The sequence below is a fragment of the Syngnathus acus genome, chromosome 3 (genome assembly GCF_901709675.1).
Source record: "Syngnathus acus chromosome 3, fSynAcu1.2, whole genome shotgun sequence".
In the NCBI taxonomy this organism is placed as follows: domain Eukaryota; kingdom Metazoa; phylum Chordata; class Actinopteri; order Syngnathiformes; family Syngnathidae; genus Syngnathus; species Syngnathus acus.
In genome coordinates this window covers 16,959,944-16,982,282 of record NC_051089.1, presented here as the reverse complement: position 1 = coordinate 16,982,282, position 22,339 = coordinate 16,959,944, and the positions used below count along the sequence as shown (strand labels likewise).

At 41.4% G+C, this 22,339-nt stretch overlaps 1 protein-coding gene and 3 non-coding genes across 4 annotated transcripts; all 4 read left to right on the top strand.

Annotated features, from left to right (window-relative positions):
* The first annotated feature begins 27 nt into the window (after positions 1-27).
* cars1 (cysteinyl-tRNA synthetase 1) lies at positions 28-11,460 on the top strand. The gene is given in 24 exon segments (XM_037248344.1): positions 28-153; positions 1,957-2,184; positions 2,818-2,909; positions 3,433-3,521; positions 3,606-3,702; positions 4,348-4,446; positions 4,594-4,743; positions 4,939-5,079; positions 5,558-5,646; positions 5,715-5,836; positions 5,999-6,074; positions 6,076-6,109; positions 6,207-6,335; positions 6,440-6,569; positions 7,483-7,586; positions 7,692-7,789; positions 8,697-8,886; positions 9,023-9,091; positions 9,279-9,360; positions 9,503-9,583; positions 10,417-10,484; positions 10,733-10,792; positions 10,889-10,972; positions 11,290-11,460. Coding segments are annotated over 24 exon segments (2,481 nt in total). The 5' UTR covers positions 28-131; the 3' UTR covers positions 11,437-11,460.
* A 3,823-nt stretch (positions 11,461-15,283) lies between these two features.
* Positions 15,284-15,365, top strand: trnal-uag. The gene has a single exon. It is a non-coding gene; the product is annotated as a tRNA-Leu (tRNA).
* A 3,714-nt stretch (positions 15,366-19,079) lies between these two features.
* LOC119121132 lies at positions 19,080-19,270 on the top strand. Its single transcript, XR_005097622.1, has one exon. It is a non-coding gene; the product is annotated as a U2 spliceosomal RNA (small nuclear RNA).
* A 439-nt stretch (positions 19,271-19,709) lies between these two features.
* On the top strand, positions 19,710-19,874 carry LOC119121149. Its single transcript, XR_005097635.1, has one exon. It is a non-coding gene; the product is annotated as a U1 spliceosomal RNA (small nuclear RNA).
* Positions 19,875-22,339: the final 2,465 nt, after the last annotated feature.

Here is a 22,339-nt window from a genome sequence, read left to right as displayed (position 1 = left end):
TTTATTTCCGCCTTTCAAGTGACTTGGAGTGCATTGGTTCCGACCATGAGTATTTAAAAGCCCCGTTTCTTCCTGAGTCCTGCCTCGCACACTATTGTTGCATCAGCACCCAGTAGCTTCGCGCCGTAGAAATGTCGATCACAGGAGAACAAGGTAATTTTTCCTAATTTATCTTCTTGTAGTCTGGTTTTAAAATGTCGTTGAACTGTCACTTATATAACACGTAACCTAGCTTTCTGATTGTAAAATGTGGGCATGCTTAGCTGCGTGACAGTCGTTGCTGCGCTCGCTGGAAAAAACTGGCCATTTGGTACTTTGGAATAATGTGCACAATGATTTTTATTGTTATTATTATCATCATCATAATTATTATTCTGAAGGTTTCTCATTTTATGTGATGAAATAGACAATTTGCAAGTATAGATTCATAAACTTTGGAAGCGTATCTGTAACTAATCGGGTGTTTAAACAATGTAACACGAAATTAATTAACTTAGAAATACCACTACATTGCAATTTTGAACCTTGACATGTTCTGACCACATGGATAAAATTTCAGATACCTGGTGTGTGTGTGTATTTTTTTTTCAAAACTTTGTGTCTGATGTAATATTTTCATTTATGAAACCATAGTGTACAGGAAATACTGCACAAAGGCTTTTTCATTTTTTTATTAAGCTGTCACCCGTTTTCCAATATACTATGTCTTGTAGTTAGACTACTACAATTCGATTTAAATCTTCAAGTTGAATTTAAAATGAGTTATGGTTATGGTCGTGCGCACGAATTGATTAAAATGTAACAGTATTTTCTGTACGGGGGTTTAGGAGACCCCCCCCCACGTCGTCAGTAGGATCTTTTCGGTTTCGTTTTGACTTTGCTTCATTTTCATTCTTAGTCATTGGAGGATGCTTAAAGGAAAACGTTCGGTTTCACTTTTAGTTTACAAAATAGAGCAGAAATTTCCCGTGCTTTTTCCCCCCAAAGGATCCAAATAATTGGTCATCTTTCATTTGTTTTTATCTGTTGATGGATTAATACACCCATGGTTTAAGATTGATCATATTCATAACTATGACCTAATTTTTGTGGATAATGATGTTTCTAGGCGGCTCGGTGGCGCGCTGGGTAGCACGTCCGCCTCACAGTTAGGAGGGTGCGGGTTCGATTCCACCTCCAGCCCTCCCTGTGTGGAGTTTGCATGTTCTCCCCGGGCCCGTGTGGGTTTTCTCCGGGCACTCCGGTTTCCTCCCACGTCCCTAAAACATGCTTGATAGGCCGATTGAAGACTCCAAATTGTCCCTAGGTGTGAGTGCGAGTGCAAATGGTTGTTTGTCTCTGTGTGCCCTGCGATTGGCTGGCAACCGGTTCAGGGTGTCCCCCGCCTACTGCCCGATGACGGCTGGGATAGGCTCCAGCACACCCACGACCCCCGTGGGGACTAAGCGGTTCAGAAAATGGATGGATGGATGGATGATGTTTCTTTCAATGCATGACCAAGATCTTGGTCTCATTTTGTATATCACAAAAACATTAGAACTTGGACTTTTTACATCAAGAGTTTATAGCCAAATCAGAATATTGCGATTGCTCTGATAGCTCAGAAAGCATTGCTTTTCTTTGTTTCTTTTTTAAACTTTTCATTTCTGTAAGATGAAAGGTGCATCACATTCAGTGGTACATTCTGTCATTTATGCACTAAAACGAGGAGAAAATGACACTTGGCAACAGTCATGCACGGCATTATCAAAGACGAAATCAAAATACAATAGATGACAAACTGGAGTGTGAGTTGCTGCAAATGTTTCATGAGCTTTTTGCTAATTTCCTTCCTTGCTCTGTCCTTTCACTGGTGAAACTAATCGCAGCTGCCCGGGGGGAAACCTGTTACTGATTGTTTCAGGCTGGTGCAGCCTAGTCTTATCTGCAACTATTTGCTTTCTTTCTATTTTGCAGCCTTTGAGTATGGCTTCTTGCTCCAAATAAAAGAGGATGCTGCACTGGCAGCAGCACTGAATGACTACCTAACAACTCGCAGCTACCTGGCTGGTTTCAGCCCTTCTCAGGCTGACCAGCAGGCATTTAAGCTTCTCCACAGGCCCCCAGACCCACAACATGTCCACGCTCTGCGTTGGTACAGACACATAACATGCCTCCAGCAAGACCTGAGCCCAGACAGCAGCAGTGAGTAGACAGTTGAAGACCTCAGCAGGCTAGACTTGTCTGTGGAACCAGCTAGGACATTGACATCCTCAGGCAGGGAAAGTGGTTAGTCGCCCCAATATAAACACTAGCGCTAACACTTGCTGTTAGTTTTGCCGTTTTGTTGCTGCGCAGGCCAGTGTGACAGCAGGACCAACTGCTTTGAGTACTAGTCATTATCAGTCACTAGGAGAGATTATGAGCAGTCATGTGATGGATGTTATGAATCATGTTACAAATATGCATACACAAGAGCAAGTGATCAAAATGTGAAGTCACATTTGTGGAAAAAGAATTAGTGACCTTCCAAATTGGATGGATCATGTTACAAATATGCATACCCGAGAGCGAGCGATCAAAATGTGAAGTTGCATTTGTGGAAAAAAAATTAGTGACCTACCAAATTGTATCTTGTAATGCATGGACACTTGGATATTGTGGTCCAATAGAGGGGTGGGACTTGTGCTTTCATGGATTGCCTTATAACTAAATGTGGACCCAATTCATCTAGTATCCTTGTTTGTAGAAGGTCCAATGGTTGCATGGAATGTATTGACGTTCGCCAAATGAAGTATGTTTTGGCCCTGTTTAATACATTTGACAATCTGATTTCAGGGAAAGGAAAGAGGGTACAGCCTCAGTGGTCTCCACCAGCTGGAACAGATGTTCCCCAACTCCGACTCTATAATAGTCTCACCAGAGCAAAGGTAGTGAAGATATTTATTAAATAAAATGTATCATTGTTTTTGGTGTTGAAAAAAACTTCCCAAAATTGAAGCTCAATGAACCTCAGTTAAATAAATGCTTAAATTAAATGCAAACATCAAGACAGACTGACCGTGCACATTAGTGCGGTTCGTAAAATGTCTTCTATAAAAGGCCTGCTTTTTTTACGTAGTTCTCATTGTCATACATGTAGAAAGAACAAAGAAAATGGATCATTACCATTTGAACGCAACATATTGGATTTTCAATTTGTTTGTTGTTTATGAGTGAAGAAATGGAATTACTACATGTTGCCATCTTGAAAATACTTTACAGTTAATGTTTTGAGTGACATTTTCACATAGGTCACATAGGCTTGTAAATACCAATGCGTTATAGATTTCTATTTGACATGTCTATTGACACGTGCAGCTCTAATGGCCCGCAAAAATAAGGGTCCAGGAAGTGTTTTCAACAAAACATGTAATCTGCAGCTATTAACTTGCTTTCTGTGAACTATTTCAGGAACGCTTTGTTCCTCAGAATGGAAACAAGGTCACATGGTACAGCTGTGGTCCAACAGTGTACGATGCCTCCCACATGGGACATGCCAGGTAAACGGGACACAGTGAAAAGCATTCCACCTGTCGCCACCACACTAAAGTACAAATAAGTTCTCATTCCGGATGTCTTTTCAGATCATACATCTCTTTTGATATTCTGCGAAGAGTACTGAAGGACTACTTCAAGTATGATGTTTTTTACTGCATGAACATCACAGACATCGATGACAAAGTATGTACAAGCTATAAAGTAGCCATTTGTAAATGCAATAGTCAAACAAGTATGCTCAAAGTTGGGTATTATGCTGCTCACATTCAGAGAATGGCAAACAAGGAGGGACACTAAATTGTGCCCCCTTGTGGAATCTTTTAACTTGCTCAAGCAGAGTACTTATGCGTTGATAAAAACCTACCTGAGGTCACTCGTGTTTGAAGAACATCTGGCCTCTGACTCATAAGTAGGAAACGCGCACCTCGGAATCGTAAAGAAAACTGCACGTGTGACCAAAGGGGTGTCTCGCACATTCATGCTAGAACCTCCACTGACTTGCGTACTGATAGTAGTACTGGTTTAAAATATATAAGTTGACTCACCAGTCAGATGGTCAAAACTTTCTGTTGCTATTCTTACACAGAGGATATTCTTCTTGTTCATGACTCATAGAGTCCTCAACTTTGTAATGCTAACTTAAAGAATATTAACCAACACTTGGTGAACAGACCTTGAGATGACCACAGAGCCCTGATGAGTGTTTTTTACCATTTTAAAAGAGATTTTATTTTTCCACTGAGGGAAATTAAGGCACTGTGATGCTTATTATACTTCATGTTTTAAGCAGTCGATCGAGAAACTGATTTGTAACCATTTGTCTGTCAGATAATTAAAAGGGCACGTCAGAACTACCTAATGGACCAGTACAAGGAGAAGCAACCACAAGCTGCTCAAATACTGAAGGATGTGATGACTGCCCGAGTGGTGAGAAGTTACAAAAATAAACTTTGATGTCATTGTCAGCCCTAAGTTTGTGTGTCCAAACAAGTACCATCAGATTTTAACTATGGAAATTTTACAATAGGTTATCAGTGGATCTGTGATTTGAACTTGCTTACTTGTTATCCTCAGCCCTTTAAGGCTCGCTTGGCCTCAACTACTGACGCAGATAAAAAACAGATGCTTGAAAGGCTTGATGCTGCCATCACCAGTGCTCTGCAGCCTCTGCAGGCAGCATTGGAGAGTAAAGCTGCAGATGACATCGTGCAACCTCTGGCCCAGGTAAGACTTAACCTTAATTACAACCACAAATGTATTTCCTTCACAAGGCAACAACTTTGTTTTATTTTATATTTAGTATTTGGACAAATAACTGTTTACATTTTGGCTTTATCTTTTAATATATATTTTCAGTATTCTAGCAATTTGTTTAACATTAAAATACAGTTCTATTATAAAATGTTGTCTTTCTTCTAGGCACTGCTGGCAAATTCCAAGGACATGCTGTCTGACTGGCTGGACGGTCAGTTTGGAAGTGAAGTCACAGACAACTCAATCTTTGCAATTCTGCCTACATTTTGGGAGGGAGAGTACCATAAAGACATGGACGCCTTGAATGTAAGTAACACGGTGCAGTTTAATACGAAAGGTAACAACAGTGTCATAAACTGCTCAATGAACATCTGTCTTGTTGGTTACCAAAGAGAAATGGTGGTATTGAATCAATGTGCTGCTTTAAAAATAAAATAGATATTGGTAAGCTAAAAAAATGGCAACATCTGAGTTTTGTACTCTGTATTTGGCTTAATATGATTATCATTGTATTTAGGCTTGTCACAAAAGTTACTATATCTGCTGTGATGAATAGGGCTCCAGATGAACTTTTAGCACAGGTTGCACTGATGCACCTAATGTTTTTTTCTTGGTTGCACCAGCGCTAAACTCGGATGCACCCAAATTTTAGACTGCATCACATTCACAAAGATGATAGGGAGCAAAATAAAACATCTCCAAAATATTTTCAAAAATTTAAAGAAGCTCATTTAAATCTGTGAGTGAAGACTGCACTTGTCCCAAGATTATCTTTGTTTTCTAGGTTCTTCCTCCTGATGTCCTTACCCGTGTCAGTGAATATGTACCAGAAATTGTGGAGTTTGTGAAGAAGATTGTCACAAATGGCTATGGGTAAAGTAGAGTGTAACACAATATTTATCATTCAGTATAAATGCTAATGAGTAAAATGTTGTTTTCAGGTATGAATCGAATAGCTCTGTTTACTTTAACACTGCAAAGTTTGATGCCTGTCCAAAACACTCGTATGCCAAACTTGTGCCAGAGGCAGTTGGAGATCAGAAGGCTTTACAAGAGGGAGAAGGTACATGGATACCATGTTTGGAATGATAACCATGATGCTAGCTTGTTTATATATTTTTGGGGCACCATGTTCAATCCTAAAATGCCTACTTCAAACTTAAAAGTACCACCCATAGACTCTATAATTGTTTGTCGCGTGTATTTTAAAAAAAAAAATTTTTAGGTGACCTCAGCATTTCTGCCGACCAGTTAAGTGAGAAAAAATCACCCAATGATTTTGCCTTGTGGAGGCATCTAAGCCGGAGAGCCTTCATGGGACTCTCCTTGGGGAAAAGTAAGATGAGTTTCCTTTTGCTTTCCGTTTAAGAGACCTTTATGTACAATTGCTAAAAGTTTGAAAAACATTTGATTTTTTTTTAATGTGTTAATAGGGAAGGCCTGGCTGGCATATTGAGTGCTCGGCCATGGCCGGCTCCATCTTGGGGGAGTCGATGGATATTCATGGTGGTGGGTTTGATCTCAGATTCCCCCATCATGACAATGAGCTGGCTCAGTCTGAGGTACAAAAGTAACAAAAGATTTTTTATCATTAATGTTATGTGAAACATTGGCAGCTTCTGATCATTACCGAGACCAACTATGTTTTGTGCTTTGTTCTTCGTAGGCTTTCTTTGAGAACGATCATTGGGTCCGTTACTTCTTACACACTGGTCACCTGACAATTGCAGGATGCAAGATGTCCAAATCTTTGAAGAATTTTATTACCATTAAGGAAGCCTTGGCAAAAAATACAGGTTTTTTAGTTATCTTTTTTTCCCTTATACTCTTAACTGACTGCCTGAGCATGAAAAATAAAATGTTGTGCTCAATGAATTTGAGTGAAAGGGGTTGACAACACCAATCACACTTGATTTGTTCCTGGTTTTACACAGTAAAGGAAATGGCCAATTTGTATTTATGGACCAGAAACTTTGTGTAAACACCAATGTCATGCAAGATAAAACTTTTATATGCTTGGATTTGTTAGAGGCAGACATAATTTGTGAGGACACTTGAAGCCAAGATGTACTGTACAGCTGTCGTCCCCAACTTATTTCCACCACAGACCGATTCATAAAAGTCTATAACTTTGGCGGATTGGCAACCCATCACCAGGAAAACAACAACCCTTTAATATGGTCACTATGGTAACGCTCCTCATGAATGATAAAAACAACACAAAAACTGGGGTATTTTGTAGCTGTATAAATGAACGTGAATAAAATAGTACATGATGTCAATTGAAACCAGATTTTAAGATCCTAATTTGACCCTAGTAGAATTTTTAAAAGTTACATTAACGCAGCCAACCTTTTCATTTAGAATTGAAATTCCTAATTACGTACTGTATGCTCATTGATCAAACGTCAAAGCTGCCTTTCTGTGTGCCAGTCAATGGCCAAAAGATTGGCAACACAAACTATACATCAATTCCCAAGAGAAGAAGATGATGCCAGAACAGGTCATTATTAGATCAAAAGGGAAATAAATTTGTGCAGCTCAAAGATGTCAATTTTATAAAGTAGTATTTGATAGTAAAGCTCCTGTGAAGCGTTCCTTTTTTAAAAGTGAGCAAATCCACACATCAAATGTCTGTTTTAACACGTAATTTGTCTTTTTCTTTTCACATTTGAAATAATAAGTCTGTGTTCCTGTTTGTTATTGCAGCCCGCCAGCTCCGTCTTGCTTTCTTGATGCATTCGTGGAAAGATACCTTGGATTACTCCCCCAACACTATGGAGTTAGTTGTCCAGTATGAGAAGTTCCTGAATGTATGTGATACTGGCCAAATAAATCTCTCTCTCAAAAAAAATCTGTTTATCCTAAAAAATTTCATAATTAATATGTTGTGTTCTTTTCTTTCCTTTTGTGAACAGGAGTTTTTCTTGAATGTGAAGGACATTCTGCGTGCACCTACTGACATCACAGGGCAGTTTGAAAAGTGGGATGTAGCAGAGGTGGCACTTAACAAAAGGTAAGAGGAAAAGAAATGCGGCGTCGCATATTGGAGTTGATATCTTCTCTGGTCAGTCGTCATAATAAAAAGTTACAAATAAACGGACAAAAATGTGGTTCTGTTGTTGTCTGCTCCACCCTTCTACAATTTAGGATTTATGAAGTAAAAGCAAAATTGTTAAATACAAAACAAAAGGCTCAGCTGTAATGTAATTTTTAATCAATTTTATGTATTTTCTCTGCATAGAGCTACACAAAATTTAAAGGCCAAAAAAAACTAATAATTTCAATAGGCTAAGCTTTTTACATTTTTCAGCTTAACTAATTTTAATTGAATCAACACCAAAACACAACAAAATAGAAATTAAAACATGTAAAACAAAAAAGCCTGGAAAAAAAAAAAAACACTCCAGGTAACTTTTGTATTGTTACGACTAGCAATCAGAAAAACTGTGAAAAAAAAGTACCTCTGCTTTGGGTAGTTTATTGAATACTATCTGTCCTGTTTTGGAGAAGCTTTACTCAGGACAGACTTGTCTTCATCCAGCACCAAGGAGCAACAATTGCTTCAATGGCGCCACAAGGGGATGGCCACGGCCACCCTTATAAATTTACTGGCCACCACCTCACTCTCCCCACCAGTGTAAAAGCATCACTTGTGTATTTAATCCCAAATGCACAGCCAGCCCGGCCCCTCTTGGTATCCCCTCATGCACAGCAGAACCCCTCCAGAACCCTCTGTTTTGGTTACAATAAAAGTACATCTTAGGCCTTATAATTGTTTTGGGACTAAAAATGATAACTGTACTGTTTTTGATTACATCATTAGTAACATGTATTATTAGTAACAAAGTATGTCAGAAGTTATTTCCTCAAGTCTTTCAGTGTAATGCCTAATAGGTAGGTGTATCATCTGTGTCCTCTAGTTTTTACGACAAGAAGGCGGCCATCCACGTGGCTCTGTGTGACAACATTGACACCCGCACAGCCATGGAGGAGATGAGGCAGCTGGTTAATCAGAGCAACAGCTACATCGCCAGCAAGAAAGGTGCTAAGCTGAGACCCAACCGCATGCTGATGGAAAGTATTGCCGTGTATCTCACCAAAATGCTCAAGGTGAGAAAAGAAAAACAAAAAAGCCCTCTGATGCATCCTGATTAACTACTTTCAAATTATAACAATGTGAAAGCTTTATTTGGTCTGTGTATTCATGTCAGAGCTTCTCATAAAAAAAGTTATTGATGTCTTCTAGATATTTGGTGCAATTGAAGGTTCAGAGCCCATTGGTTTCCCAGTTGGAGGACAAGAACAGAGCGTTGACGTAAGACAGAGCCATTTTTCTATCACCAGTCATTTCTAATATTTGCTGGACACCACTTATTTTGCGATAGCATAAGTAGAATTTATATATAAAATTATAAATATAAAATGTGTTAAGACAACAAATACAGTCTTTCATGTGGCTGTTTTAATATAAATATTAATAGTTTTTATGTTGTCTTTTTTAGCTGGAGAGCACAGTGATGCCTTACCTTTCAGTTCTGTCTACTTTCCGAGAGCAAGTACGAACAATTGCCAGACAGCAGAATGGTAAGACCTGTAGATTTCTGCTCTGCTTTGATTTGACTTGTAACATTTCAAGTGTTGCGCAAAAAAACAGTAAGCAAAAGTAATTTGTTTTTTTTCCCACTAGCAGTGTAAGTATTTGGTTTTATATATTTTTTTCTACCAGTCATGGAGTTGCTGGTGCTTTGTGACGATGTCCGTGATGTTACATTACCGGAGCTGGGTGTCCGACTCGAAGATCATGAAGGTAACATAACATCCTGTTTTGTATAATTGTAAGTAAGTATTGTGTGCCATTAGTGTGTGGATATGAATTGACAGTACAATACTGTATGCGCTGTAGTAATATCTATATCGCTCTCTCTCTTTCTCTCTCTCTTCGTCTCTCTTCTCTCGCTCTTGCTCTTGCTCTCTCTCGTCTTAATGGAGGAGGGATGGATGAAATAGCACAGATGAATTGTGAGCAAAAGGAGAAGGAAAATCCTGAGGGGTGACCAACCTTTTTTGACCAAAGGTCCACTTTTCATGCAGTCAGTCTCCCGTAATTGACTCATTAACGCACATGTATGCACACATACACGTGTACACGCGTAAGCATGCACATGCACGCGCACTTGCATACCCACACGTACGCACATGCCCGCATGCATAAAAACATGCATACCATGTTGAACAACGTATAAGAGTGATCGTGCCACTTTAAACGGAAGCGGACTTTAAACCGATGATGATGATGAGTTTTAAAATGCCGCTCTGGTCCTCAAGTTTCCCTGTTTTTGCCAATGCCATCGCCGCATTGCAGATCAAACAAACAAGCTTGAAATAAGACTAGACAAAAAAATACAAACAACTCAACTACTCTGATTGCTAGCTGACTGGTGACCACGGGTCAAGTGCTCTCGACCGGTTCGGCACTCCTGTCTTTAGAGAAGCAAAGTAGGAGGAGCGCTGTGAATATTTGCTTGTCAAACTATTACCCACAAAAGTTTTTATTTTCGTAAACACCACAGCTAAGGCCAAATTCAGTATTATTAAGAGGCTTTATTCATGATGTAGTTATGCAGTGTGACTTGGTTGCAGGACTGCCAACTGTGGTGAAACTGGTGGACAAGGAGATTTTGTTGAAGGAACGCAATGAAAAGATCAAGGTAAAGAGAGGCAGTGGTACCATGTACTACATTGCAGTGTGAGTGAGAACAAAGGTTTCTTTGCCAGTGACAGGGTTTTCTCAAATTTGATATGTGTCACTTCATAATAATGTAAGTAAGTAAAGTAGTATAACTTTAACACAAAAGAAAGAGCAGGGAACTCAGATTAGCCAGTCATTTCTTCCATTCCAATTTTGAATATACAGTATGTGAATACAATACTTAAATGTGAACTATTTTGTTCATAGATGGAGGAAGAGAAGCAGAGGAAAAAAGAGGAGGCTGCCAGGAAGAAAGAAGAACAAGAGGTTTGTTTTGACCTCTTCGGCTCGTGAAAATATACGTTACGATTAATCAAACTATAATGTTTCCTGATTTGTTTGTTCATGGCTTTTGTGTTTCAGATGGCTAAGCTTGCTAAAATGAAGATTCCTCCATTTGAGATGTTCCTTGCAGACACAGACAAATATTCCAAATTTGATGAAATGGTAACATGTTACACAGGTTTTCAAATTACAACTGTCACCTGGAAAAAAAAAAAAAGAAATATCAGCAAAATGCAAGCATTATCTATAATCCAGTGTGCCTGTGAACCCTGCAATGAAAAGCAAGGAATATCTTGCCCATGTCTGACAATTTTACCAATAATATGTGAGGCTGGTGAGTCAGCACATATAAATAGCCAATCTCCAGTTGTTAGAATGGAAAAGTTGATGTTCCTGACCTTTTTATGAGCCATATGAACCAATTAATTCTCACATACTATGTACAGGTCTCGTCATGTCAATTCTTCATCTGTCCGCAGGGTTTTCCCACGCATGATGCTGAAGGGAAGGAACTCAGCAAAGGACAAGAAAAGAAACTGCGCAAGCTTTATGAAAATCAACAAAAGATACATAAAGAGTATCTTTTGAGCATGGGCGTGCAGTCAGGGGAGGCAAAAATAAACTAAATAAAATTATTTTCAGAAAGTTCAGTTCAATGGTCTGTTTAGTGTTTTTTCAAACCGATAATGTCTATAGTTTCATAGTCAAAACGTTTTTTTTTTTTTTTTTTTTTTATCTATAAAAAAAATCTTACCATTACCAATAATAAATTAATTACAAATAACAATCAATTGATTGGTTAATTACCAATACCATTTGAAAGATCTTCAAACATCAAGTTAAATATACAAGATAAGATTTTTAAAGTCACGCTACTAAAATACTGGCACTCTGTTTGGCTCAGAATTGTGAAAATCTGACCTTCACTGCACGTCACTGCTTAAAAGCCAAATATTTATGAGAATCCAGAAAACAGTGTAAATGCTTGAGATGATCGGCTCTGAAGAATTTTTGACAAACACTGGAAAATAATCAACTCTGCTCATAAGTGAACCCAGCTGTTAAATGGGGATGGAGGCATTTGTAGCCTTCTCCCAAATCTTTACTGTGGACCAATCACATGCTATATTCAGTTATTAACCCGTTATCCTCGGCGTTCTTAAATCTATTTTCAGATCCATTCAGTTTCAGAAATCTGAAGAAGCTAACAGTCACATTTATATTGTGTGCCACTGCAAATCACTCAAAATTTAATGTATTTCAATGTAATTTATTGAATATTATAGTAGATGGGCATATGAAGAATTTTGATTTGATTTGTTTATTTCAGCAAGTACGTAAACGATAAAATATTTACATCTTCATTTCACCTTATGTTTTACATGACTTGTCGAAAAGGGAAGCAATTCTGCTTATCCCTGGTCCCGTCCCGATTACAACCAAGGTTCACTGCCAGACACATAATTTACATTATTACTACAGTGCCATAACCATGAAAAGGGAGAAACAAAAGAAAACTGAATTTGACTTGTACAATGATTTGAAGACAGTAATAAGAGTTGAACTGAACATTTGAATAAGAAGCAGAGGTTTGACCAAGATAACGTTTTATTCGAATACAGCAAAAGCGAATAAACTGGAAGTTTGACTAAAAGTTGTGTCAATTTGTTTTGATCACAGCCAAGTTGATTTCATGAATTCAAAGGCTTTGCTGCAAATTAATTATTGCTCAGAATTTTATCTAAAGGCAAGCCTGGGATATCATATTTGTAATACACCGACTATGGAATGACGTTATGAAGACTTTTTAATATGTCACGACAGTAGGGTGCCCACAGCATGTAGGTTAAGGTCACCAATTGATTTGATTAATTTGAAATTCCTCGACATGTTTTGGGACACATTTAGAATTACATGAGTCACAAATAGACATAAGATTGTCAGAGTCAGAGACAAAAAGCAAAAAGCAGAGATGTGATCCTGAGGCCGCCAATCCGGACCCCTTACCGCCTCGGCTGCGCCTAGAAATTCTGTCCATACAAGTTATGAACAGAATCTGTAACAAAGGGCAGCCTTGGAAACGAATCCGACTTACTGCCGGAAATGCGGACCAAACTCTGGCATCAGTGGTACAGGGACCGAATCGCCCTTATCAGTGCGTTTGGTACCTCGTACACCCGGAGCACCCTCCACAGAACTCCCCGAGGGACACGGTTGAACGCCTTCCCCAAGTCCACAAAACACATGTTGACTCCCATGCACCCTCCAGGATCCTGCATCATCCTCATTAATGTAAATATAATGTACAAAATACAGTAATCCTGTTTATCACGGATAATTGGTTCCAAGACCATTCGCGATATGTGGAAATCCGCGATGTAGAGAAAATATATTGTTACAATAGCCACAAAAGACTTTTATGAACCTTTATTGTGGTTTTATACACTTTATTGTTTTCTTAAACACTTCTTTTTATTTCTAAACCCTTTTGAAAACATCAAACTGACTTTCAGAAACTTTCTTATTGATTTAAATAAATAAAATGAATAAGAGTAAATATATTATTACAATATCCACACAGACTTTTATGAACCTTTTATGAAGTGTAAACGTGTCTGCACTTGCATGCTGGCCGGTTGATCTGCATTGTACTTTTAAATACTTTATTGTATTTTAAACACTTTTTAAAACATTTTAAAGTGTAAACGTGTCACGGCTCCGCTCTGCTCTCGTCGTGTTGGCCGGCTGATGCGACCCCGCGGCCCAGCGCGAGGGCATCCGCACAAGACTTTTATAATTTTATTTTTAAACATTTTATTGTATTCTTAAATATTTAAACATTTTTAACTGGTAACGTGTCACGGCTCCGCTCTTGCCATGCTGACTGGCTGACGCACCCCTGCAGCCCAGCGCGAGGGCATCCGCACAAGACTTTTATAATTTTATTTTTAAAAACTTTATTATACTTTTAAACACTTTATTGTATATTTAAATACTTTTTAAATAACTTTAAAAAGCTTGCTATGCCCTTATGCTTCGATGACGCACGACACGAGCTCGCTGACTGGCTCGTCAGCTTGCCTCATAGTCCTCTCTGCTGGCATTCCAGCCCTCCTTGTTTTCTTTCAACTTTCCCCAAATAAAGAGCCCGTGTTGCATTTGGTTGTCCTACCTTGTTTGTGACAACAAAACGAAGTGCGAATCACAGATGCTGCTGAATCTGCTGACACAAACAAAATGGAGGAGTGGATACGTGGCAGGAGATTGAGATAAAGCCTGGTTAGAGCTTACAGCTTACAATGATCGTCTATGAAATGAGGTTCAGGTATGAACATTCTGTTAGCTAATTATGGGCCAACGTTAACCGAAGCGAAATTAGTAGGAACTTGTACTGAACTTGTAACAGTCTTGTTGCAAAACACAATCTTATAATCTTAAAATTATTTCTCATGCATGTCGAGTTCAGACCGAATGATAAATTGCAGCCTATAAGCAGAGCAAGCATAAAGGAAGGCAGAAAAGTAACTGACAAAATTAAGCTCAGTGTCTTGCTCAAGGACACTTTGACGTGATCACTGAGCTTGAGGATTGGACCAGGCACCTTCAAGGTTGAAGTCCATCACTCTGTAACCGAGCCACGCTGTGAAAGAGGCGAGAGTCAATAGGAATCACCGTTGGCTAGAAACAGTTGGTGGCTAGGAATGTGAAAATGGGAGGTGGTACTTCATCTCACGGGTTGACTTATGCTAATAGGGCTGGCTGTTAGAATTTGTAGCCCCTTGTAACTTTGCTTGGGGTAAGGGGGAACCTATTCAAATTTGCTACACTTGGTGAAAACACCCCCAGGAAGACACAGAAAAAGTCAGTTGATGTCTAGGGTTCACCGTTTTAAAATGGGAACGTGGTACTTATTCTTGCGGGTTGATTTATTGGGCTGCTTGGGGAGGGGGGGACCTGTTCAAATTTGTTACACTTGGTGAAAACAGCCGAAGAAGACAGAAAAAGTAAATTGATCCTGCCATGAATGGTGCTGCCAGGCCCTACTGGGAGAAATACATATTTCAGTGTCTTGCTCAAGGACTCTTGGCCATGATCACCAGGCTTGAGGATTGAACTCGCCATTTATTTTCATCTATTTTATTTTTTGGGGGGGAGGGAGGGGCGGCACGAGCTACTGGCAGACGCGGACCTGCTTAAGTCCAGAGTAGTCCAGGCGTGGTATCGGTTAGTTCCTGTTTGAGCAGCATGATCGGCTCTGGAGTGCCGGATTGCTGCCTGGGTGTTTGGAGGAATAGTCACTATACTATAGTCACTCATATTGTTTCGCATCTCTTGTGTACAGGCTTCATTACATTATGAACAAAGCTCCGTCGGGCAGCACTAACCTGGATGCTGGTGAAGAAACCAACTAGGTAATCCTCCAATTTCACGTCTTAATAGAATCATCAACAAATGTAGAAACTCCAGAAGGTCGGTAGTGTGGCCGAGCGGTCTAAGGCGCTGGATTTAGGCTCCAGTCTCTCCTGAGGCGTGGGTTCAAATCCCACCACTGCCACTTGTGCATCAATTCAGGTGTTTTCTTCTTGCCCAACTCCTGTCAGTGCAGCTGCGTAAAGTATCAGGACTCTGAAAAGGTCTTTGCGAAATATCAATCTTTGCCTTTCATTCTAACCTTGAGTACCCATTTACAGTAATCCCTTGTTTATCGCGGATAATTGGTTCCAAAAACCACCCGCGATAAGTGAAATTCGCTAAGTGCGGTCACCAACCGACTAACGAGTTAGCGGTAAGATGCTAATTCGCGATCGTGTTAACACGTGAAAACGGACTTCTAAAGGAATGTAAACGAACATTTGGAGCAATACTACATTGTCCTAAAGGTTAAACACGTTTCCTCAATTTAGAAGTTTTATTTTGACTTTTAAATTATTTTTTAACTTGGAAAAAAACTCCGCGATGTAGTGAAGCCGCGATAAACGAAATGCGAAGTAGCGAGGGATCACTGTAATAGGTAACGACATTGTGTATTTGGACTGAGAATGGTGAAAGAAGGCACATACATGCCTCGCAATCTGTATGCATTGAGGATGGGTCAACCTCACAGCCAACGTGTGGAAAATATTATCCGCGCAGCATTTCTTCTCAAAATCATGACTTAAAAGAAGGTCCAAAGCTTTGCAAACGCCACTAAGTTCCAAATAGCAGAGGATGGTTTCGATCCATCGACCTCTGGGTTATGGGCCCAGCACGCTTCCGCTGCGCCACTCTGCTGGATAGAACGGGTCATTCATGATGTCCTCTAATCGGCAAACGAGCATTTGGTTCCAATTCGCAACGATTCTGATTGTCACTCATGTTGTTTCGCCTCAGTTGTGTTCAGGCTTCATTACATTAAGAACAAAGCTCAGTAGGGCAGCACTAACCTGGATGCTGGTGGACAAACAATCTATCCTCCAATTTCAAGCTTTAAATAGAATTATTTTTTAACAAAACTATGGGGGTGTGCAATTACATGTCACTTGTTTGTGTATGTTCTTTAGTGTGGTTTTTAGTTTGTAAAGCTTTTAGCTTGTATTTTTGTATTGTTTTATTTTAGCCGATAAAAGCTTTCCAAACGCCACAAGTTTCAAATAGCAGAGGATGGTTTCGATCCATCGACCTCTGGGTTATGGGCCCAGCACGCTTCCGCTGCGCCACTCTGCTGCTCAGCACTAGTCATTCATGATGTCCTCTAATCGGCAAACGAGCATTTGGTTCCAATTCGCAACTGGATTCTGATTGTCACTCATATTGTTTCGCCTCAGTTGTGTTCAGGCTTCATTACATTATGAACAAAGCTCAGTAGGGCAGCACTAACCTGGATGCTGGTGGACAAACAATTTATCCTCCAATTTCACGCTTTAAATAAAATTATTTTTTAACAAAACTATGGGGGTGTGCAATTACATGTCACTCGTTTGTGTATGTTCTTCTGTGTGGGTTTTAGTTTGTAAAGACTTTTAGCTTGTATTTTTTTATTCTTTAATTTTCGCAGATAAAAGCTTTCCAAACACCACAAGTTCCAAATAGCAGAGGATGGTTTCGATCCATCGACCTCTGGGTTATGGGCCCAGCACGCTTCCGCTGCGCCACTCTGCTGCTCAGCACTAGTCATTCATGATGTCCTCTAATCGGCAAACGAGCATTTGGTTCCAATTCGCAACTGGATTCTGATTGTCACTCATATTGTTTCGCCTCAGTTGTGTTCAGGCTTCATTACATTAAGAACAAAGCTCAGTAGGGCAGCACTAACCTGGATGCTGGTGGACAAACAATTTATCCTCCAATTTCAAGCTTTAAATAGAATTATTTTTTAACAAAACTATGGGGGTGCGCAATTACATGTCACTTGTTTGTGTATGTTCTTTAGTGTGGTTTTTAGTTTGTAAAGCTTTTAGCTTGTATTTTTGTATCGTTTTATTTTAGCAGATAAAAGCTTTCCAAACGCCACAAGTTTCAAATAGCAGAGGATGGTTTCGATCCATCGACCTCTGGGTTATGGGCCCAGCACGCTTCCGCTGCGCCACTCTGCTGCTCAGCACTAGTCATTCATGATGTCCTCTAATCGGCAAACGAGCATTTGGTTCCAATTCGCAACTGGATTCTGACTGTCACTCATATTGTTTCGCCTCAGTTGTGTTCAGGCTTCATTACATTATGAACAAAGCTCAGTAGGGCAGCACTAACCTGGATGCTGGTGGACAAACAATTTATCCTCCAATTTCACGCTTTAAATAAAATTATTTTTTAACAAAACTATGGGGGTGTGCAATTACATGGCACTCGTTTGTGTATGTTCTTCTGTGTGGGTTTTAGTTTGTAAAGACTTTTAGCTTGTATTTTTTTATTCTTTTATTTTCGCAGATAAATGCTTTCCAAACACCACAAGTTCCAAATAGCAGAGGATGGTTTCGATCCATCGACCTCTGGGTTATGGGCCCAGCATGCTCCCGCTGCGCCACTCTGCTGCTCAGCCCTAGTCATTCATGATGTCCTCTAATCGGCAAACGAGCATTCGGTTCCATCTCGCAACTGGATTCTGATTGTCACTCATATTGTTTCGCCTCAGTTGTGTTCAGGCTTCATTACATTATGAACAAAGCTCAGTAGGGCAGCACTAACCTGGATGCTGGTGGAGAAACAATTTATCCTCCAATTTCCCGCTTTAAATAGAATCATTTTTTAACACAACTATGGGGGTGTGCAGTTACATGTCACTTGTTTGTGTATATTTTTTTGTGTGGTTTTTAGTTTGTAAAGACTTTTAGCTTGTATTTTTTTATTGTTTTATTTTAGCAGATGCACTGATCGGTTGGCACTTTTAAATTTCGTTGCACGTGGCAATATCTATTCTAATTGTCAACTAAATTCAATGTAGAAAACGTAGGTGATCGGTAGTATGGCAGAGCGGTCTAAAATGCTGGGTTAAGGCTCTAGTCCAGGGGTGGCCAACCCGCGACTCGCGAGCCGCATGCGGCTCTTTGCCGGGTTTCATGCGGCTCCTTTACGTTCGGCTCGCGAGCCGCATGCGGCTCCTTGCCGGGTTTCATGCGGCTCCTTTACGTTCATATCAACATTTGTGGGGTTATTTGTTTGTATTTGTGCGTGTTCGCTTCGCTTGAGTTCAATATGATATTTTCGTCAAACGCTGCGTGTTCGCTTCGCTTGAGTTCAATATGGTATTTCCGTCAAACGCGCATGCGCATGAGGTGAAATCCCGCAAAGGAGGAGGGGCAAACCCATTCGGGGAGGGGGGGGGTCTCTTTGCGGTACACAGTAAAAAAATGTGGCTCTTAGTCTCTGACTGGTTGGCCACCCCTGCTCTAGTCTCTCCTGAGGTGTCAGGTCAAAACCCACCACTGCCCCTTTGGCATCAGGCCCGCTCTATTCTTCTGGTCTAACTAAGGTCAGTGTAGTTGTTAGGTATGATGACCTTGGAAAGTGCTTTGCAAAATATCAATCTTTGCCTTTCATGTTCATCTGGACAACCCATTTAATAGGTACCTACACTGTGTATTTGGATAGAGACTGCTGAAATGAGGTATATACGTATATGCCTCGTGAACTATATGCATGACTGCGGGTGAAGAAGAGTGAACAAATAAGTGAGCAGACAAATTTTGCCGATATACCAATGCCCAGAAGAGTAGCACTCTGTGCCGTACTGTACCTGTCGGTGAGAATGGGTAGGCAGGGAAGCCTGTAAGCGAGTCCGTCACTCGGATACTCCATCACTTCTTGGCCTTTTGGCTAAGATCAAGTGTAGTATCTGTTCTTATCAGTTTAATATCTGATATGTCCCCTTTGAGGGACTTCATATTAAATTGCTTTTTGGAACAGGGAGATGGGATTCAGTGCTTGCTCTGCCCACTCTGTGCATCAGCCCCGTAATTCAGTATATCAGGGACTGGTGCACCTTCCTATGTTGGTCAATTGAAATGCAAATTCAATAAAACGCAGCTAGGACCATTCGGATGCTCTTTGACTCATGAGCACTGCTCAATTTTTCATGGCGGGCTTGGGAGAAGAAAACAAGGCGTTCAGGTCAGCCAGACGGACATTTGGCTGACAAACATCTGCTCTACTGCTCACGAGTTCCAGTGAGTCAAACCCAGGTTGCGACCATCACCAGAGGCTTGTCGCATTAGCTTATTCGGCGGTTGCATGCTCCACCGTTGCACCTGTGACCTCTTATGCCCAGTGAGTAGTACATACGCGCACGCACGCACACACACGCACACAAACACACACACACACACACACACACATTTTTAATCCACTAGTACCATCAATCACATCATTCGCTTGTTTACAAATGGCACCGTCATGTAACAGAGAGGATGTAAAATAAGTGGTCGTGTGCCTAACCTGGCAGGAGTGACACTGTGATCACGAAGGTGGTTCACCCAGGGTGAAATGTGCCCATTGCACTGACGGTCACATTGACCCCTGCGAATTCTCCAAATGCGGGAATCTCGACTGCGTAATTTTTGAGAGTGGGGAACTGCGTCCGCGCTCTCCCTGATTTGATTGTTAAATATTGAGAGTCCTGAACCAAGTGAGACACAAACGCTTGCAAATCTTGTTTCAGGGCCGCAGCAGGCACTTGGCATCTGCATCTTAAATTGAAGTTGAGGATTCTAGGTAGTGTGGCCGAGCGGTTTAAAGCACTGAATTAAGGCTCCAGTCTCTCATGAGGAGACCGGTGAAAGAAGGCACACATATTCCATGTGAAACGTAATTGACGATGCGTCAACTTCTATGTGCAACGATCGACGTGTAGACAGTCTGAACGCCACAATAAAGAGTAACACTTGAAAGAAGTTTGGAGGCTGATTAACAATAGGAAACAATGAGCAAACAAGCATTCGGTTCCAGGCTTCATTACTTTATGATCAAAGCTCAGTCGGGCAGCACTAACCTGGATGCTATCATATGCTATGGTTTCAAAAACAACTAGTCCCTGATCTAACAATTAAGTCAAGTCAAGTTTATTTATATAGCCCTAAATCACAAGCTGTCTCAAAGGGCTTCACACATACAAAACAAATTGACAATTATTCTCAAAGCATCCCCTGATCTTAAGCTCCCATCTTAAAGATGAGTCTAATATATTCTATAATGGATTAAAAAATAAAAATATTAAAATTTTATAAATATATTATATTTTTAAGATTGAGTTCACTGTAAAATTTTTCTGAAGAGATTTTTGAAGGATCAAGCCATTGTGAGTCTCAAATACGGATTGAGGGGGGCCCCGGTGATCCGCGTCCGGGCGAGGGAAAACCAAATCCAATCTTGTTTCTCATCATTAGGGGTTTTTGTGAGCCGTGCTTTATCTGGCCCCTCACCTAGGACCCTTTTGCCATGGGTGACCCTACTACACACTTCTGTGCTCGACACGGATTGTCAATACTGAACACCATGTTCAAACATAAGGGTGTCCTTGTGTGCACTTGGCACCAGGACACCCTAGGCCGCAGTTCGATGATCGACTTTGTAGTCGTGTCATCGGATTTGCGGCTACATGTTTTGGACACTCGGGTGAAGAGAGGTGCGGAGCTGTCAACTGATCACCGCCTGGTGGTGGGTTGGCTCCGATAGTGGGAAAAGATGCCGGTTCGACCTAGCAGACCCAAATGTACTGTGAGGGTCTGCTGGGAATGTCTGGCAAAATCCCCTGTCAGGAAGAGCTTCAACTCCCACCTCCGGCAGAGCTTTTCCCATGTCCCGGTGGAGGCGGGGGTCATTGAGTTCGAGTGGACCATGTTCCGTGCCTCCATTGTTGAGGCAGCCGACCAGAGCTGTGGCCGTAAGGTGGTCGGTGCCTGTCGTGGCGGCAACCCCCGAACCCGCTGGTGGACACAGGTGGTAAGGGATGACGTCAAGCTGAAGAAGGAGTCCTATCGGGCCATTTTGGCCTGTGGGACTCCAGAGGCAGCCGACAGGTACGGGATGACCAAGGGGAACGTGGCTTCGGCGGTTGCTGAGGCAAAAACCCGGGCGTGGGAGGAGTTTGGCGAGGCCATGGAGAATGACTTCCGGACGGCTTCGAGGAAATTCTGGTCCACCATCCGACGTCTCAAGCGGGGGAAGCAGTGCACTGTCAACACTGTTTACAGTGGAGATGGCGTGCTGCTGACCTTGACTCGGGACGTCGCGAGTCGGTGGCCAGAATACTTCGAAGACCTCCTCAATTCCACCGACATGCCTTCCATTGTGGAAGCAGGGCCTGGAGACTCTGAGGTGGACTCTCCAATCTCTGGGGTCGAAGTCAATGAGGTAGTTAAAAAACTCCTCGGGTGCAAGGCCCCAGGGGTGCATGAGATCCGCCCGGAGTTTTTAAAGGCTCTGGATGTTGTGGGGCTGTCATGGCTGACATGCCTCTACAGCATTGCATGGACATTGGGGACGATGCTGCTGGATTGGCAGACTGGGGTGGTGGTTCCCCTCTTCAAGAAGGGGGACCGGAGGCTGTGTTCCAACTACAGAGGAATCACACTCCTCAGCCTCCCTGGTAAGGTCTATTCAGGGGTGCTGGAGAGGAGGGTCCATCGGGAGGTCAAATCTCGGATTCAGGAGGAGCAGTGCGGTTTTCGTCCTGGCCGTGGAACAGTGGACTAGCTCTATACCCTCGGCAGGATCATCGAGGGTGCATGGGATTAGCTCAACCAGTCCACATGTGTTTTGTGGACTTGGAGAAGGCGTTCGACAGTGTCCCTTGGGAAATTCTGTGGAGGGTGCTTCGGGAGTACGGGATGCCGAACCAAGTGATAAGGGCGGTTCAGTCCCTGTATCATCGATGCCAGAGCTTGGTCCGCTTTTCTGGCAGTAAGTCGGATTCATTCCCAGTGAGGGTTGGACTCCGCCAAGGCTGCCCTTTGTCACCAATTCTGTTCATAACTTTTATGGACAGAATTTCTAGGCGCAGCCGAGGTGTTGAGAGTGTCCTGTTTGGGGACCTCAGCATTGCATCTCTGCTTTTTGCAT